This window comes from Clavelina lepadiformis, chromosome 3 (assembly GCF_947623445.1).
Source record: "Clavelina lepadiformis chromosome 3, kaClaLepa1.1, whole genome shotgun sequence".
NCBI classification, from domain to species: Eukaryota; Metazoa; Chordata; class Ascidiacea; order Aplousobranchia; family Clavelinidae; genus Clavelina; species Clavelina lepadiformis.
In genome coordinates, this window is record NC_135242.1 from 25,210,627 (window position 1) to 25,230,436 (window position 19,810).

General features: G+C 38.5%; 6 protein-coding genes across 6 annotated transcripts in view; 3 read left to right on the forward strand and 3 right to left on the reverse strand.

Moving 5' to 3' along the window:
• Nucleotides 1-19,810, forward strand: part of LOC143449894 (dehydrogenase/reductase SDR family member 1-like) — a 77,241-nt gene that overhangs the window by 37,395 nt on the left and 20,036 nt on the right. The window lies entirely within an intron of this gene.
• LOC143448303 (gametogenetin-binding protein 2-like) lies at nt 3,212-6,999 on the reverse strand. Its single transcript, XM_076947978.1, has one exon. It carries the CDS (start codon nt 5,512-5,514, stop codon nt 3,901-3,903), a length of 1,614 nt encoding a protein of 537 aa, XP_076804093.1. The 5' UTR covers nt 5,515-6,999; the 3' UTR covers nt 3,212-3,900.
• Nucleotides 10,331-13,446, forward strand: LOC143449757 (gametogenetin-binding protein 2-like). The gene has a single exon (XM_076950073.1). The coding sequence runs from the start codon at nt 11,465-11,467 to the stop codon at nt 13,064-13,066; it is 1,602 nt and encodes a 533-aa protein (XP_076806188.1). The 5' UTR covers nt 10,331-11,464; the 3' UTR covers nt 13,067-13,446.
• Nucleotides 13,445-14,761, forward strand: LOC143449758 (UBX domain-containing protein 10-like). Its single transcript, XM_076950074.1, has 3 exons — nt 13,445-13,582; nt 13,760-13,869; nt 13,961-14,761. The coding sequence occupies exons 1-3, from the start codon at nt 13,470-13,472 to the stop codon at nt 14,635-14,637; spliced, it is 900 nt and encodes a 299-aa protein (XP_076806189.1). The 5' UTR covers nt 13,445-13,469; the 3' UTR covers nt 14,638-14,761.
• On the reverse strand, nt 15,764-16,897 carry LOC143449825 (NADH dehydrogenase [ubiquinone] 1 beta subcomplex subunit 5, mitochondrial-like). Its single transcript, XM_076950151.1, has 5 exons — nt 16,648-16,897; nt 16,505-16,584; nt 16,259-16,390; nt 16,088-16,194; nt 15,764-15,966 (listed from the first exon to the last, which is right to left on the reverse strand). The coding sequence occupies exons 1-5, from the start codon at nt 16,739-16,741 to the stop codon at nt 15,807-15,809; spliced, it is 573 nt and encodes a 190-aa protein (XP_076806266.1). The 5' UTR covers nt 16,742-16,897; the 3' UTR covers nt 15,764-15,806.
• On the reverse strand, nt 16,806-19,678 carry LOC143449824 (exostosin-2-like). Its single transcript, XM_076950150.1, has one exon. It carries the CDS (start codon nt 19,624-19,626, stop codon nt 17,533-17,535), a length of 2,094 nt encoding a protein of 697 aa, XP_076806265.1. The 5' UTR covers nt 19,627-19,678; the 3' UTR covers nt 16,806-17,532.

Below are 19,810 nucleotides of genomic sequence, written 5' to 3' on the forward strand. Positions count from 1 at the left end.
ATTAAATAAAAGTGATTCATTAGGTTAAAGTTTGCAAGTTTCTGGTTTGTTTAGTGCTTCTGGTTTTGTCGCACTGCGTTGTGTTGAAATGTAACAAGTTTGTTTGCGGTTTTCCAATGAAACAATTAATTATCAATTGTACAATCTCAATTTAAAGCATTTTTCTGTTCGGTACAATATTGAGCCTACTGTACATCTTATTTACCAGCATGATTGGTATTTAAGCAGTTTTTTCTCCAATACATGAGAAATATTTGAACGTTATATTTTATTTGCCTCCTTTATAAACTGTTATCTTAGGTTTCTGTAGATGGTGTTCATTGAAAGTGATTGCGAAACATAATACAATCAACGAAGCGTGCATATGAATCAACTTTTCTATCAGTGATGCTGACATGTAAATGTGGTCTTCAGACAGCAACCTTTCAGACAAATCTCATGGCACCACCTCTTACATTCTTCACAGGACACCAAAGAAAACAGTACATAGGATTACTTTTTTGCAATCACATCTCTCAATGTATTTACCCTCAAAAACCTGGAAATGCAAGCACTGTAACCTTTTGCAGTAATTAATGTTCGTAGCAAAATTGATCGCTCTAACAATTTGCATGACATGATTAATTAATTAATTGAATTTCACACTTTTAATAGCTTAGTGGATTATTATCACTGTCACATTACACAACTTGTTCAAGAAAGAATGCACCACCAGGTAAAGTGTTGCGATAGCAAATGTATTAAACAAACTCCTTGACGTTTTGTTTTTCATAAAAGTATTGAGTACCAGAAGGATTACTCACAGAAGACCCATGGCAAAGAAACACGTGGTCTACTTACAATTTCTTACTTACTACAACATACTTACAATTTCAAAACAATGCTGACAGTTAATAAATCAAGACTATTTCCAAAAAAAATTGTAACAAAGTATGTAAGCAAATTAGCCTGCCTAGCTTTTTCATTCTAATACAGCAATAAAGAAAAGTGAAGAAATATGTAATTTCTGTTATACTTCATAGGAATCATACCCAATTTATTGTGTCTCCATGAAATGATTTTGGTGGTTTTGCATCATGACTCATTAGACAGTAATTTTCCAAACGACTTTCATTTAATAATGCAATTGAAACATGTCGCATTAAGCAATAACCATTCTTTCCATATTATTGTTATAATTCAGCACAGGTATAGCTACATTACACGAATGTTCCATTATTGCAATCATTCATATTCACCAATTTAAGTACATTAGCATTTGTCGAAATGGTCGACACTGTGTACAACGATTTCCAATTCTATGTAAAATAGGAGAAAAGCACTGCAATAGCACCATTAAACCCTGTTGTTAAACCCTGCTGTTTGTATTTGAAATAATGCTCACCTGTCATATTGTGCAAGAAATTGCCAAAATTCTGTCTGTACAAATTACACGATGTTGAATCATATTTGAAATTTGTGTCTTCAAACAAATTGGGGCACAAAAAACGTTCTGCTTCCTACAAAAATTTAATGGTTTAAAAATTTTCTGGATCTAAACTGGATTATAGAAAACTAAAACAGTGTTTCGAAACTTTACCATTAATGCAAGAGGGCCGCAATTCATAAAGTCCTTTTGTTCGTTATGCTTTCTGCAGGATTATCTCCACTCAGGTGTTGTTTTTCGATAGTGTCGAAAAAATGATCTAGTGTTTTAGAAATGGAATCACGAATAATTTGGTTTCATTCCATTCATAAAGCATTCCTTTGTATGGATAGAGCATCCCCTTCCTGCGTCGCTCACCATGCAGTGCAATCTCAGAAAGTTAACAGGTATAAATAAAAGTAACAACTTCAAGAAGTCCAGTAAAAGCAAATTTACTTAACTAAAGTGAACAATTACCATGCACACATTTCTGCTGGAATACACATTTCACAAGTTCACCGTCCATCTAAAAATTTCTATTGCTACGGATATTAAATTAACCGGAAGTCCTTTTTCATTACTTTGTACGTAACTATATCATGAACTCATTTGATGACATTCACTTGATCATTACTTGGTAATAATTTATATTTTAGCAAATATCAGAAAAAGTATTTCAATTTTGAAAGTTGAATAAAAAATGCTGTACAACGTTTTGAAAAAAGCCTGTTACCATTTAAAACAATGCAGTTGTCAGTGTATAAAATGACAACTTTTAATGTCACAATAGCCAATAATGTGGATTTTACCTGAGATACCACATCAGATATATGGTTAGGCTTACCATATTTTTGTGATTGAAAACCGGGACACTTCAGAACAACCGAGCCCTATCAGATAAATGTGGTTCATATTTTACTAGAAGTAGGCCTATGAGACTATTTTGGATTCCTATCGTCAGGGACAACTGAAGTAGTAAGACACCAAGAAAAGCTAAAATAATGGATTTTACTAGGAAACAAAACAATGTTCAAGCATTTGTAAATTTAGATAATCGTCCAATCATACTTTTCTGTAGACAATACTTTCTTCCAGAAGTCTATATTCGACTTCATTTTCTCATAAAAATCACAGCAGGAAAAGTCAGTTTTAATTTTGCAGGTGATAAGGGCTTTCACATTCAAATGGTTTTTGCAGAAGGAAATGCAAACAAGTACCGGTACCGTATACGAAATAAGTTCTTTCAATAACGTAACTGCAAAAAGATCATCTCCTCCTCCTAGCCTACTATTACTGAACAAGCGAATGCGCTAACAATCAACTCACTACTGGATTAATTACCAGCTACAATGACGTAACGAATACTTTCACATTTAATACAATGAAACAAGAACACGCATCACTCTTCAGCAAGTTAGCTAAACAGACCAATCACAACATGCTAATATTCGTGTAGTGTGGGGCAATGATGGCTGAGTAAATGCCAAAGCGGGACTTTCGGTTGACTGACTGGGACCCCGGGACAAAGCCTTTAAAAGCGGGACTGTCCCGGCTAAAACGGGACGTATGGTAAGCCTATATATGGTAAACGTCCTAAATCGGACGCACACAAAATTGTCTTAAAAAAATGCGCACAGCTCATTATAAGAAACAAACAAAAAATAAATTATCGTCTTTGATGTCCTGTTGTTGACCTATTTTTCATCTAACCATATGCTAAAAATAAGCTCACTGCATGTGGTGTGACCTTCTTATCTGAACGTGTTTCGTCACACTATTGATTTTAGGCCAATAACAAGTTTCGTGTTGGTTGTCTGAACTTTGTTGTTGCACGTTATACGCTGGTAATTGGATAACATTACACCAATCACAAATTTACTGCACCTTATAATTCAGTGAAAGAACTCAACTTGCTTAGATAAGAAAACTAGGTATTGTGCACGTGCTTTGTTTGCCAAGTTTCTGACAAAGACAGAAAAATATGTCCGTTCAAATGTGCTATAAAATAGTTACTTGTTCTCAGTTCCCGGATCTTGTCTCTGATTCTGAGTGACGCTTCTTTGGGCAGGGGATCTTGGAGCTCTTATTTTACCTTTGGCAGATTTTGGCCTTGTAGGCTTATACATGACAACACATCACTCCTGGACACCTACCAACAGGAAACTAATATTTTATACAAAGCAAATGTTTCAGTGAAATTTCAAAGCACACTGTAACATCACAACGATGTTGAACTTTGTAAAAGAAACGATTGGCGAAGAAAGATGCAGTCACAAGATCAAAACATTCAGATTTTAGAAACTATCACTGTCTGCATATATTTCACTAAAATCACCATAAACAAGAATGAATTGTTAAAAGGTCATTATCACAACATCAAAAGAAATCTTTTAAGAACAAAAGGAACGTTTCATGTGTTGACCAATGCAACCGATCTTATATATTTGCACTGTTTTAAATCAAAATGTATAATTATTATTCGTTATTAAACTTATTTATTGAATATCACTGCCATTGGTCGATCCCGTGTTACAAAAATTTTCAAAATCTTGTCGTATCCGTTCCCGTAAACGGATACGCTGCATGTCAATTTGTGAACGATTTCTCTCAAACTCCAAAATCTCTTCCTTTGTCAACTCATTACTGCTCTCTTCATCTGATTTGGCATCAGTGGAGCAGTCGCATTCCCTCTGGTTATTGAGCATGTCCAGCAGGCAGAGATGGAACTTGGAATCACAGCTGGGTATGTTCGGGGGCACCAGTAGTTTCTTGGGCTCAGAGTTGCTGAGTTCGTCATTTTGAGTCAAAGTCTGCGAATTCTCCTCAACTCCGATGTGCTTCTGCTCCTTCTTCTTCTTTTGTCTCTTCCTCCTCATTCTCTTCTTCTGCAGCTTCAGCTCTTTGTCTTTCTCGGCCTGCTCCAGCTCTTCGCAGAGCGCCTCCATCCTTCCAATCCCGATCTTCTCCTCGATGTACATCTCAAAGTTCTGGCGGATGGCTTCGATTCCAAGATATAGAAGCGTGAGCCAGGTCTGTTCGTACGTCAACTTCTGATGCCACACTCGATGGAGCCGCTGATAGAGATGAAGAGCCAAGCAGGTACACACCTCCTCTTGAGCAATGTCGATTGTTTTGGCATGTCGCTCTTTTCTTGTGCCAATCATCTCTGTGTCCGCCTGAGTGAGCATGTGGACTATGTAGGATCGCTCACAGCAAATGTGGATGTGCTTCGAAGGCTTTGTGCTCTCTGGTTCAGTGGTTTTCATCTTGGGTGTGTTGCAACTTCTCAAACCTTCGTAAATTGCCGAGCAAAATCCCATTTCTGTCTTGCATTCCACTTCCCCAGTCAGGATATGAAACGCTCTTTGTACCTTGGACTTGCAATCTATGCAGAATCTATGCTTTTTTAAGTATTGATCCATGGTTCGGATGATGCCATCGCATTGCAACATCGCGACCTCTTCATGACATTCCCGGCACATTCTGTCCCACACATCCATTATAGAACAATGACACCAGCGAGGAAGGGTTGGTTTGTTCTCATTCGGTGTTTCGTTCGGTTTCTGCATCTTGAGAGAGTGGAAAATGCATCGCTTGTTCTTTTTACTGTTCATCAAAGTTTCAAGAAGCTCATACAGTTTCGGCCGCACACAATAAAAAAGATGAAACAGTTTCTTGGGATTTTCAATGAAGCTCTGAGAGATGGTCATGATTCCTGAAGCACTCACAGATATCGATTCATAGACGGCGTTGTGTAAAGTCTGGACCTGCTGGAACAAATGCTCCACACTTCTCCGACAACCAACACAGCCAATTAACTGAGGTAACGAGAGGAAGAGATCCTTATCCTGGATGGCACAAGCTTCCTCAAGCTCTTCTCTATCCAGGGAGTGATACTTCTTAGCAAAATCATCGTAGTCAGTCTCTGGCTTATCAATAAGAAAACTCTTCTTGGAAACGTGATCTTCGAATTGCATGACCATGACGAGAGAGTCATCAATGTACAGTGGCATTTGTAATGGCTTGAGCTTCGGGTAGTGGTTCTCATGGATGACTCCAACCAAGCGAGCTTTGTCAAATCCAATTGCACCAATATCTCCTTGTGCCATTGTTATATATTGTTATGTAATAATAACCAATCTAAAAAGTTAAAAGAAACTTTACACTGTGATGCTTGTACACCTTATTAGGATACTTTGACATCAAAAAGTATAAATACATCAAAAAAAAGTGGTTTACTTCATCAAAAACAACATCAACAAAAACCTTTCAAAATCAACACGAAAGTCGACAAAGCTCAAAACGTCTCGTTTCAAAGATGAGCAGTTCGGCTCATGTATTATGTATAATAGATTGAAATTCTTCAATTAAATACCAGTACTAAATATTGCTTTTAACTGTTTGAGTTTAATACAGTGACAGAATTCAGCTAGTTAGTGTAAATCAGATACTCAAATGAGCAAACCAGTTGTTAAAATGGTGCTAATAACCTAAATAAGCAGTAAAAGAACATAAAAATAAAATTGTTCATCCAATAAATACAGGATGTATAGACAAGCTCGGTAACTGGTGCTCGGAAGAATAATAAGGAATCATCGCCGAGTTTAAGTCGCGCAAAGATTTCTTCATTATGCTTTTCAAAGCCAATGAGTTTCTATAGTGCCAAGTAAAATTTCCGAAATTAGCAACTTTTAAATTAAAAATGCAAAAGGTGATTACAAATTACTATTAAACAAAACTGTTAAACGATTTAAATATCATATATTGTGAAGCGTAATGACAAATAATTTAAGATAACAAATATGGAAAATAAGCATAAAACATTTTTATAACACTAATCTAAGAACTTAGTGCAATTTACTGTGTAGGTTACACCACACACTAACAATAACGTTGAACTATTTTACAAACAATAACATATCACGGTATACAATTTACTGAACATGTGCAGACATTCTGACATTGGAAAAGAACCAACTCACATAAACCCTGAATGCAGGCAATTTACAAAACAAACTAAGATCCCTGTATGGACATGGAAGGCTTGAATTTTAGCACCTGGAGATTGATGCTAAGCTGTCTATGGTTTAGGCCACGCAACTATTAAAACTCTAATTATTTCCCACCGCAATTTATTCCTATTTTAATAAATGGAGCCGTTTGGCCGTTGTCTTCACCAGGTGTTTATACATTTCACTGCCACTGTAACTGTACAACAGTTAAGAGATGAAACTAAAGAGAGTTTCACTCCATTTGCTGGCTTATCTTTGTATTAATTGTTTTTTGTGTTTCTTGCGACATTTCCTGACACCACACCGACCAAAGCTGATATTAAATCCAGTGGTTTAATCATATTTGCTCCTCGCTCTTCGGCGAGTCATACAAACTTTCCATAGAGGAAAAGATCTCCCTGTCAGGTTTGACTACCAAACTGACTTTATTCATTTCGGTTGGATTGTTGACATAGGATACCGGCCTGCTTCTTGATAGTGGAATCCCATAGTTAGACAGTGTAACAGAATGAAAGTGAGTTTGTATAAGCCTACATGTAAGTGATGAAGTCAACTGATACCCTGAACACTAAACATCTTTCGCATATTTTATGCTCTTATGAGATATCCAATCTAAACTGTTGTACCTATAGACATCCTATTTATTTAATGCAGTGGTTCTCAAACTGTGGTACGCGTACCACTAGTGGTACGCGAGAGCTTTTTAAGTGGTACCGCGTACCGCTGAACATGATTTTCGATGTGCTGTGAGTAATGTGTTGCCCCGGATAGACAAGCTTGTGCAGAAGAAACAGTTGCTTCTATCAAATTAAATTGTGTTTTCTTGCTATTCATTGGTGTTATGGTATAGTAATAACGGTAATAACTAATTAATACCGGTACATTTGAGTAAAATAAGTCATTCAGGAGCCAGGTGGTACGCAGTGTAGCAAAAAAAACGAACGAGTGGTACGCGATCGCAAAAAGTTTGAGAAACACTGATTTAATGTTTATGGCTGCTCAAATTCTTGATTAAAAGCACCCCATGTAACAAGAATATGTGATAAATATATCAATTAATGTAATATAAAATTGTGTACTGCATAGAATTCTCATCTATGGAATCAGTGAAGCATAACACTGCGTGACGTAATCGATTGTTCCCTTGTCCGTGCATTTTGTTTTACTCAGTCTCTTTTCAGTCGTACGTTCAACGCCGCAACATGTCTCTGTGCTGTTGCTGTTATAATGTTCTATCTTGATGTATTCGTTCAAAGAAGCTTCAAATATAATCAGATTATACAGTAGTCATTCCTGTGTCATTACTGCTGAAGTCTATCAAAGTTCACTGTTAAGATATACACAAGGAAACAGACTTTGTAGTGTAAGTGGGTAAACCTTACAGTTTAAGGTACAATACACCGCTCTTTCATTACAAACTGATGCAGCCGAGTGAGGACGAATTGACGATAAAAAAAAGACATTTCCATTACAAGTGTGGTGGAGCCGAAATCGCTGAGAACTACGCTTTTCTTTGGGGAACAACCTATGAACAATTAAATTTGAGGTTGAGAGAAGTCTAGTGATCTCAGACTAGAAGATATGTCTCATCCACAACCCATACAACACTCATTGGATCTAGCCGACAGACATCTCGACAATATGATATTCGAACAAATCAACTACAACGACGGTGACGAAGAATCGCCTGGACTTCGACCAACTTCGAATGCAAGAATGACCGACGAACAAAGCACTCCAGTGAAAACACTTTGTCGGTATTTGGACATTCAGTAATGATTTTTGTTTGTTTTTTTTCTCTATGTAGTATATATTATAGCGCTATTGTGTAGTTTACCTTAATTGATGGTGGCTTAATTGCCACACTCTCTAACGGTTCAACCATGCCGGAGAGAAATTTTTCTTTGTGTTATTTTGTTATGCTTTAAAACATAGCGGTTGTTTTCGAAGGTTAAACAAATGCCCAAGGCTAACACCGATACACTATGTTGAATGTCAATTACAAAACGTATTTGACTAATTTTATATATATGTTTTGCAAAACGCGTATTTCCAAGTGAAATATTCACGCAGCTACACTGGGAAAACCAGACGCTGTAATATGATTGAATGGTCTTATGTTTGAAAATGCCTAGTGCAAATTTCTCTTATGTTGATCAGAACGCGTGAGCATACAAAAATTTCATACCATACGTTGTTTACGGAAACGGCGTGAAGAAACGTGAGATGAAAAATTTGCTGACGATTTCCTAATTTTGCGAATATGCTCATAGAAGCTAATGCATTGTGTGTCAAATGACATCCTGTGTTCTGTTTTCTATTTAAAGTCGTGACATTGTTTTGTTTTGTACACCAATTTTGCTTTCTGACTTAAGGACAACATATTACCACCTTTTTGCGAATGTATTGCCAATATGAATTGTATTGTAACTATGTTTCAACGTTTATTGTTATGTGATCTACATTTAACGTGTTATATTGACTTTTGTTATCAACACTATTGTTTTAATTATTGCTTATCGAGAATTGTTTCTATCATGATTAGAAAATTGCTTTAAAATTACATTTTAACGCGATTTTCTGGGGGGAGGTTATGTGATAAATATATCAATTAATGTAATATAAAATTGTGTACTGCATAGAATTCTCATCTATGGAATCAGTGAAGCATAACACTGCGTGACGTAATCGATTGTTCCCTTGTCCGTGCATTTTGTTTTACTCAGTCTCTTTTCAGTCGTACGTTCAACGCCGCAACATGTCTCTGTGCTGTTGCTGTTATAATGTTCTATCTTGATGTATTCGTTCAAAGAAGCTTCAAATATAATCAGATTATACAGTAGTCATTCCTGTGTCATTACTGCTGAAGTCTATCAAAGTTCACTGTTAAGATATACACAAGGAAACAGACTTTGTAGTGTAAGTGGGTAAACCTTTCAGGCAAAGGTACCAATATACCACTTTCATTACAAATATGACCTAGCAAAATACGAGCACATTTGCAAATTTAAATTTATTAACTGTTTTATTTTATAACTTATAAAATATGACAGTTAATGCCTTACAATATATAAGGCATTAACGGGGATGCTCCTTTTCAGTGTCATGCAATTCGTAAAAGTTAAAAAGTGTTAATTGTTTCATTGGAAAACCGCAAAAAACTTGTTACATTTCAACACAACGCAGTGCGACAAAACCAAAAGCACTAAACAAACCAGAGACTTGCAAACTTTAACCCAATGAATCACTTTTATTTAATTTTGCTGCGTTTGTCAGCCACTGACGGGTTGATCGCTTATATTGCAGAGTTTTGGAGCAAAAATAAAAGGTTCCAGAGTTGATGCTAAACCTTCAAGAATTTTATTCCAAATCATTTTAGGAATAGATACACATGCCCGTAAGTACGTACGAGATTCATGAAAGTGAACGCCGATTTACAACAAATAAAAAAGAAAAGCTGGTGCAAGTTATAATAAACAAACAAAGAATTAAGGCTTCAGTGCACGAACGATTTGTTGTCAATAACTGCCACAGGCTACTTTCCAGTTGGGCCTACCGTCCGTATCTGCACATGTCCTACAGTTAAGGGGCAAAAATAAAAAATACTACAAAATAAAGATACTATCAGCAATCAATGTGTGCTGCAATATCCGTAGGCTACTTTGTTAATATAAATTACACTTTTAGTACTTATATGAATGTAATAAATTCTTTTGTGCACTTTTTTTTAATAAGAGTAGCAGAGTACTACTACTCGAACAATGGGAGGCAGCTGTCGGTTACGCCACGTTCAGCAGCCTTGGTGTCACGTCACCAACAGCAGCCTGTCAATCATTGAGCAGCAACCAATAGCAGGGCGCTATTGGCAAACAGCAGGCTGCAGAAACCGCTGTTTCTGGTTAAGACCCCGCCTCAGTTAACTTGACAGTGAAATGTATAAGCACCTGGTGAAGACAACGGCCAAACGGCTCCATTTATTAAAATACGAATAAATTGCGGTGGGAAATATTTAGAGTTTTAATAGTTGCGTGGCCTAAACCGTAGACAGTTTAGCATCAATCTCCAGGTGCTAAAATGCAAGCCTTCCATGTCCATACAGGGATCTTAGTTTGTTTTGTAAATTGCCTGCATTCAGGGTTTACGTGAGTTGGTTCTTTTTCCAATGTCAAAATGTCTGTACATGTTCAACAAATTGTATACCGTGATATGTTATTGTTTGTAAAATAGTTCAACGTTATTGTTAGTGTGTGGTGTAACCTAGACAGTAAATTGCACTAAGTTTTTAGATTAGTGCTATAAAAATGTTTTATGCTTATTTTCCATATTTGTTATCTTAAATTATTTGTCATTTCGCTTCACTATATATGATGTATGATATTTAAATCGTTTAACAGTTTTGTTTAATAGTAATTTGTGATCACCTTTTGCATTTTTAATTTTAAAGTTGCAAATTTTGGAAATTTTACTTGGCACTATAGAAACTCATTGGCCTTGAAAAGCATAATGAAGAAATCTTTGCGCGACTTAAACTCGGCGATGATTCCTTATTTATTCTTCCGAGCACCAGTTACCGAGCTTGTCTATACATCCTGTATTTATTGGATGAACAATTTTATTTTTATGTTCTTTTACTGCTTATTTAGGTTATTAGCACCATTTTAACAACTGGTTTGCTCATTTGAGTATCTGGTTTACACTAACTGGCTGAATTCTGTCACTGTATTAAACTCAAACAGTTAAAAGCAATATTTAGTACTGGTATTTAATTGAAGAATTTCAATCTATTATACATAATACATGAGCCGAACTGCTCATCCTTGAAAACAGTTGCGTTTTGAGCTTTGTCCACTTTCGTGTTGATTTATAAAGCTTTTTGTTGATGTTGTTTTTGTTGAAGTAAACAATTTCTTTCTGATGTATTTATACTTTTTGATGTCAAAGTATCACAATACAGTGTACAAGCATCACAGTGTAAAGTTTCTTTTAACTTTTTAGGTTGGTTATTATTAACAGCCATTTAGATTAAGTTAAGACAGCTTATATAACAATGGCACAAGCAGAAGTTGATGCAATTGGATTTGAGAAAGCTTGCTTGGTTGGAGTCATCCATGAGAACCACTACCCGAAGCTTAAGCCCTTACAAATGCCACTGTACATTGATGACTCTCTCGTCATGGTCATGCAATTCGAAGATCACGTTTCCAAGAAGAGTTTTCTTATTGATAAACCGAAGACTGACTATGACGCTTTTGCTAAGAAGTATCACTCCCTGGATAGAGAAGAGCTTGAGGAAGCTTGTGCCATCCAGGATAAGGATCTCTTCCTCTCGTTACCTCAGTTAATTGGCTGTGTTGGTTGTCGGAGAAGTGTGGAGCATTTGTTCCAGCAGGTCCAGACTTTACACAACGCCGTCTATGAATCGATATCTGTGAGTGCTTCAGGCATCATGACCATCTCTCAAAGCTTCATTGACAATCCCAAGAAACTGTTTCATCTTTTTTATTGTGTGCGGCCGAAACTGTATGAGCTTCTTGAAACTTTGATGAACAGTAAAAAGAACAAGCGATGCATTTTCCACTCTCTCAAGATGCAGAAACCAAATGAGAACAAACCAACCCTTCCTCGCTGGTGTCATTGTTCTATAATGGATGTGTGGGACAGAATGTGCCCTGAATGCCATGAAGAGGTCACGACGTTGCAATGCGATGACATCCTCCGAACCATGGATCAATACTTAGAAAAGCACAGATTCTGCATAGATTGCAAGTCCAAGGTACAAAAGGCGTTTCATATCCTGACTGGGGAAGTGGAATGCAAGACAGAAATGGGATTTTGCCCGGCAATTTACGAAGGTTTGAGAAGTTGCAACACCCCCAAGATGAAAACCACTGAACCAGAGAGCACAAAGCCGTCGAAATACATCCACATTTGCTGTGAGCGATCCTACATAGTCCACATGCTCACTCAGGCGGACACAGAGATGATCGGCACAAGTAAAGAGCGACATGCCAAAACAATCGACATTGCTCAACAGGAGGTGTGTACCTGCTTGGCTCTTCATCTACAACAGCGGCTCCATCGAGTGTGGCATCAGAAGTTGACGTACGAACAGACCTGGCTCACGCTTCTCTACCTTGGAATCGAAGCCATCCGCCAGAACTTTGAGATGTACATCGAGGAGAAGATCGGGATTGGAAGGATGGAGGCGCTCTGCGAAGAGCTGGAGCAGGCCGAGAAAGACAAAGAGCTGAAGCTGCAGAAGAAGAGAATGAGGAGGAAGAGACAAAAGAAGAAGAAGGAGCAGAAGCACATCGGAGTTGAGGAGAATTCGCAGACTTTGACTCAAAATGACGAACTCAGCAACTCTGAGCCCAAGAAACTACTGGTGCCCCCTAACATACCCAGCTGTGATTCCAAGTTCCATCTCTGCCTGCTGGACATGCTCAATAACCAGAGGGAATGCAACTGCTCCACTGATGCCAAATCAGACGAAGAGAGCAGTAATGAGTTGACAAAGGAAGAGATTTTGGAGTTTGAGAGAAATCGTCCACAAATTGACATGCAGCGTATCCGTTTACGGGAACGGATACGACAAGATTTTGAAAATTTTTGTAACATGGGATCGACCAATGACAGTGATATTCAATAAATAATTTTAATAATGATTAATAACTGCAATAATAATTATACATTTTAATTTAAAACAGTGCAAATATATAAGATCGGTTGCATTGGTCAACACATGAAACGTTCCTTTTGTTCTTAAAAGATTTCTTTTGATGTTGTGATAATGACCTTTTAACAATTCATTCTTGTTTATGGTGATTTTAGTGAAATATATGGTGTTTTTTGTGAGTATATATATATGCAGTGATAACTTCTAAAATCTGAATGTTTTGATCTTGTGGCTGCATCTTTCTTCGCCAATCGTTTCTTTTACAAAGTTCAACATTGTTGTGATGTTACAGTGTGCTTTGAAATTTCACTGAAACATTTACTTTGTATAAAATATTAGTTTCCTGTTGGTAGGTGTGCAGGAGTGATGTGTTATCATGTATAAGCCTACACGGCCAAAATCTGCCAAAGGTAAAACAAGAGCGCCAAGATCCCCTGCCCAAAGAAGCGTCACTCAGAATCAGAGACAAGATCCGGGAACTGAGAACAAGTAACTATTTTATAGCACATTTGAACGGACATATTTTTCTGTCTTTGTCAGAAACTTGGCAAACAAACCACGTGCACAATACCTAGTTTTCTTATCTAAGCAAGTTGAGTTCTTTCACTGAATTATAAGGAGCAGTAAATTTGTGATTGGTGTAATGTTATATGTGTTGCTATTTAGAAGTACAACAACCACTAGAGTTGCTACAAGTAGAAGTACCATCACTTCATCTTACGCTGCTCACCACGGCACAACCAGCCGAAGAAATGAACCAGATCAACAAACAAAAGGTGAAATTAACTTTTGCGTTTCTTTCGGCTCTAGTGTGTATGTTGTCTAAGTTGTCCCTTCAACCACGAGCCGTCTTTAAACTTAATGCAGGACACAGAAACCGTCAGGCCGAAGACGACGATGTGGTTGATGCAAAAAGAATGCGGTCACCAGTTTTAAATTTGCCGGAAATCAATCGACCAACATCGTCACTATCCAAGTACAGGATTTTGCCATCAATATCGGGCACAAGCACCCCATCTGGTGGTGATAACAGTGCCAGTCTCTACCACTCGGGGCATGACATGGAACTGTTGACGGAACAAGCACAGCAGATGATATTGGATAGTACGCTACACCTGCCACGGGACGCTACTTCACCCACCTCTAACAAGAGGAAAACAGAGAAAAGTGTCGAACCCAAACAGAAACGAAAAAAAGTTTTTCAAACCCAATCCGTCTTTGCCCCAGCGGGAAAGCCCCTAACAAAGGAGCACCCCAGACCTAACGTGCCACGGGAGCCGGGACCTAATGAAGAGCGCCTCCTGCTCGCCATCAAGTTGCCAGATGGCGCCAGAGTAGAACGACATTTTAAGCCGAACACAAAATTGAGCGGTGTGCTTGCATATTCCTACTCGCAATACCCAGTACTTCCCATTTCCCAGTCCGACATCTATCGCATGGACAAAGTGCCAAAGGTGCTCTTGGAAGATTTGGATCTGTCTCTGGAAGAGGTTGGTATAAAAAACAGGACGGTGCTTTATATTGAAGAAAAAGAATCTTTTTAATCTGCAAACGATTCACTGTTACACCCTACACTGTGTATTAAAATTTCCTGCGTATGTTGTAGCCTTCAACTGTGCTTTCTCCTCACGATATACCTATGCCTAATATATTACAACTTGTCTTTGACTGGTTGAGTGTTTTGTTTCCAAGGAAACAGGCGTTTGGGATCTGGGATTTGTGTGGACTTGCAACAGTTTACTAAGATAAAGAAAAATAAGATCCTGTGTGGAAAATATGTCTTAGATATCAACTTAACGACCTGAAATTATCGGCAATGTCACAAGCTCACTGGCTGTTGTTGTGCCGGTGATGTTCGTTCCCAAAACTGTTTTGGTTTCTAACTCTTTAAAAACTCTTTAAACTCATTAACTTTAAAACCTTTTTAATACCGCATCGATAAGACATTTTATCAGGCATAATTATGAGGTCATAACTCAGACGGGCTTAGGGCTGTGAAACACACCGGTTATTAGGATCAAAATGAGCTTGTAAACGATTTGCAGATGCCGCTTAGTTGACGTCTGACACTGCGCCATACCTAAGCGAGTTGATGATTATCTTTCCTATATGTTGTCTGATACAAGACTCTTCATATTGCATAAATATAAGACACGTCAACTAGTAACTACAGTAAAGACTTAGCAAGAAGTTGCTTTGCACTTGTAGGTGTATTTTCAAATCAATGCTTCAATGGCACTTGGTCATACTGGAGTCTGATTCAATTACTTCAGGCCGTAAATGTTGCTTATCTATTTAGCGTTTTGCCCTGTCTCCAGCCTTACTAATCTACCATTGAAAGACACAAATAATTCTGAACAAATCGCAATAAAATAGCGCTAAGCCATTGAAGGTCGTCAGTTTAACTTTCTTCAACCGGGCCATGACTTGTGGCTAAGAGTGAGCGTGGCATGTGTGAGCTTGTGGCATTGCATGGAGCAAGCAAATAAACAGGAAAGTTCCAAGCAGGGCTTTTTACAAAAATGAAATCAGTTTTTTGTAAATGATGCTTAGGAGGGGAGGGGAGCATCCAAACTTGTTGGTCTATCTATGACTAAGTATTAATCATCACATAGTCATCACAGTACTAAGATATTTCCCTCGCCTGGGAAATAAAAATTCATTTCACTATCAATGATAAAGATTTATTTTCAAGTAAGAAAAAAGAAACGAATCAATTTTTGCTTTCCGAAGGTTCATCTCCAAAATTGTATTTCTTTACAAATTCTTCCATTTCGTCGTTCTCCCATCGTGTCAAGGCTGGGTCTTGGTGCAGTGCGATGATGCCCTGCTTCTCGAGCTTCTGCAAGCTTTCCACTTGATTGATTAGCTTCCTGTTCAACACAGACATCATGTTGGTCAGTCGCTATTTTTGCCGAACTTATACATGAGGGTGAAGTAAAAACCTGGAAATACTTGCTTAAATGCATCACCCAATTGTGGAACTTGACTCACGTTTGCTTGAAACATCGCTGATCGACTTCGAGCATGAAAATGTCCTTGTAGTAACTCAACTTTGGGTCTTCCATTACATATCTAGCGAGGAATCGTGTGATTGGATGCTGTTGGCAGAAAACGTTGAGGGTTTATGAGTGCGCCAACTGGCAAGCCAAACATGAGACTGACCTTGTAATATTCCCAATACTCGGGCTCAAATTCTTCGGCGTCATGGTCATAAAGCACAGCGTTGCCAACAAATAAATTACTGTACGTGATTATCAGGACGGCAGGCACCAGACCGATGAATAAATACCGATACTGAAAAAGGAAATTTTTGTGACTTTTGCCGATTCTATCACGACATAACGCGAATAAAACTGCTTTTTTCATTTTCCGCTAAACTGTTGCTGTAAAAATATGACGTGAACTTACCAATAGAGGTTTCAATCCAGTGCTTTGCAGAGCTTTTATCCTGAACACGCGGGGGCCACCACTGCCACTTCGGAAGACACCTAGACAGTAAAATGCATGAGAGATGAGTTTTCAGCTCCACAAATCCAATGCAACCAACTTACATTTCAGTATTTTTCCATTATGTTGCCGTGACGACAACACAATCCGGGAGGAAAATTGCTGAGTCAGGTTGAGAGCTTTTGAGAGAAGAGTCATGTTTGTTGTCACGACGACAGCAAGTCAGAATATTTTAACTATCTTGACCACAGCATTAGTCCCACTATATAATGGCAGAAGAAAGGTCAATGCAAAAAAGTTCAGAATGTCACAAAAATACGCTTCCAACTGGAAGTCACGAGCATTTATAAAAGCACTGCTTCATGATAATCCATATTTTGCAACTTATAACTAAGTGTTATGGCGCCATGCTTTACACTGCATGTATGGTCAGGCCAAGTATGAATTTCTTATAAAACTCTGACCAAAACGCACGAACAACTCAAAAGCACATTTGCAGATAAAATACTTGCAACCAGTGTGAAATGAATATATTTTATAGGACATCAGATGACTTGACATGATTTCAGGTAATAAATAGGAAATAAAAAATTAATGAAACAACTAGCGAATAGAAAGCATTGAAAAGGTATGCTGAAGTGCGAAAAAATTTAAAACCATCAAACCTAGTAACTTGTGGTTGTATGTATAAGCTACTACGAACAACAACTGCACAAAATACAGGGTTTCCAGCAAATTAAGTGTGATATGTAAGCTGCTGCAGATACAGAAAAATGGAACTCTTTTCAACATTTTTACGCCTTTAGTTGGATGGTAATTTTGGCTTATCAGTTACAAATTCATGGTAACACAAAAATGAAACTTACAACAGCCTGACATGTTCGCGATAAACAAGGCAGTAACAGTAGATCATAAAACATCACCACATGAAACACATTGTAATGTGTCATAATAGTGGAGTACCAACGAGTCATCCAGTTACCATGCTACTAAAGTGATCCAATGTTCGAAAACTTTTTCATTTTCTCGGGAAACTCATCTTTGAACAGAACGGGATCTGCTCTGAAGTTGACTGCCTTCAACGGCAGCATCCCGTACATCTCCATGAAGTGGTTCATGCACGTCGACCGCTCGACCATGTGCGTTTCATCCAGCGATAAACTCCCCCCGGTGATGCATTCTGAACATAGAAACTTCTTCCTCGGCGAGACTTTTATCGGCGCTTTCCCCGTGTGATTTGTGATGACAAAGTTCATGGCGATGTCTTCGCAATTCATGTGCTCATCCACCCAGTCCTTGATATCGCCGGGCATTTTGTACGTGTACAGGTAGTTGAAATAATTGTGATAGAACGCAGCTCCTGTAAGAACAATGGAAATATTGTTGGTCCATTCCGACTGATATCTTAGATGTCTATCTTCTGTCCACAGATGCAATCGAGGGGGGTAGCCCACTAAAGTGTCGGGGAATTCCCTCCAGACTTGATATCCAAATTCAATTTCGTCAGTCGTCAGCATAACGATGTCATCGTCGATGGAAAGCACTGCTTCCGTTTTTATTTCCTTATATGGAAAAAACCTGTTGCTTAGTTTGTTTTGTGAAGTCTGTATCACTTTCCAGTCATGGTCGATGATGGGCCACTCTCGTCGTGCCGGGAACGGTTTCTGTTGATTGTTCCAGATCACCAGAATTAATCTTAGACTCGGCACTCTGTCAAGCGACATGATTAGCTTGAACATGCTCTCAACACGATCATACGCCAGGATGACCGCGGTGAAGCCATCGCTCTCTGGAGGCATGAGGGGAAGAAAAAGAGGTGACTGCACGCTGCTCACCCCAGGGGCTTTATTCCAATCAGTGTACCCCTTCGCCACTTCCGGAAAAACTCTGTCGTTAATTATTTGAAGGGTGGTGAGTGCGATGGATGACATCGAAGAGAAATATTCCCTCCAGAAAAAGTTGACCTGTCCACTCATTCGTTTTATTTCAAACGGTGATATCTTCTTCAATTTGTCGATCACCTTGGGTAAGTCATTTTCATACAGAACAATAGATGCTCGCTTCCAGTCTAACACCTCAGAGAATGGAAGAACGTACGTGTCACACACAAATACCGGAATACAACCAGTTCGTAGAGCATCGGAGAGGGCACTTTGTCCTAAACGAACTGTTGGAAGAATCAAGCAGAAAATACTTTCTTGTAATATTTGGGGATAAGGTTTTTGTTCTTTTCGCCAACATCTTGTCTGGTTAAGTGGGACGTCTTCTGGCACATTACGACATTTCTCAAGCAGGAGGAAGTCACGGTTTTCACTTGCAATTGCTTCAAGTTCTACTCGGAAGTCGTTATGAAGGTTAACCTGAGCTGAAGTTAAGAGCCATTTTCTGTAAGCCGGCGGAGCACTTAATGCTGCTGCTTGTGTTAGTGGACTGAACACTGGGATGCTTACGTCAAACTCATTCCTGTATGTCCAATGGGAAAAGCCGCCACCCGCAACGATAGCTTTGCCGTGTGGAACATCAAGCGACGTGCTGTAATCTGGCGCCTTGCCTGGGAGCATGTTGAACAGCAAGTTGTTCATTCCGTGGTTCCAGTGGGGAAGAGAATTGAGAATTGGGCCGACAGCAGCTGCAGTGACAAGATTTTGATTCAGGAGATCAATTGGAGGAAGAAATATACAAGCTTTTGTTGGATCATCGACATAATAACGACTGGAAGCGATGGACGAGTAAAGTTCATAAAATTCTTTTGATATAGATGGCGTAATAGAGTCGAAGTTGACGTCAACATAATTAACAAGCGGGTAAAGATAGACAGTTATCTGGTTTGCCTCTTTATTGCCACACTTGTACACGTTAAAACAGTTATGCATTTTACATTTCTGGTCAGTTTTGGCAGAAGTAGCCAAACTATCAACTTCAACGACAGCTTTTGGTAATTTGTTCACAGTGTCCAGATGAAGTGATGTAACGACGGTTTCAACCTTTCTCTTAAGTGAAAATCCACCTAACTGCCACAATAGAAGCAGAACAGCAACTAACCCAATAAGACTTACTACCTGATGCTCACGTCGTAGAGCCATGATATTATCTAACTTGTGTTTGCTGCAACAAAATGAACAAACAATAAAGTATAGTGTGACATCAGAAAAGTTTTTAAGTTAAAAGGATCTTGAATCAAGCCACAATTTCAACGGACTTGAGTCACAACTTAAGTTGACTCAAATCACAACTCAAAGTGACTCGAGTCAGAAAAAATGACTAGGT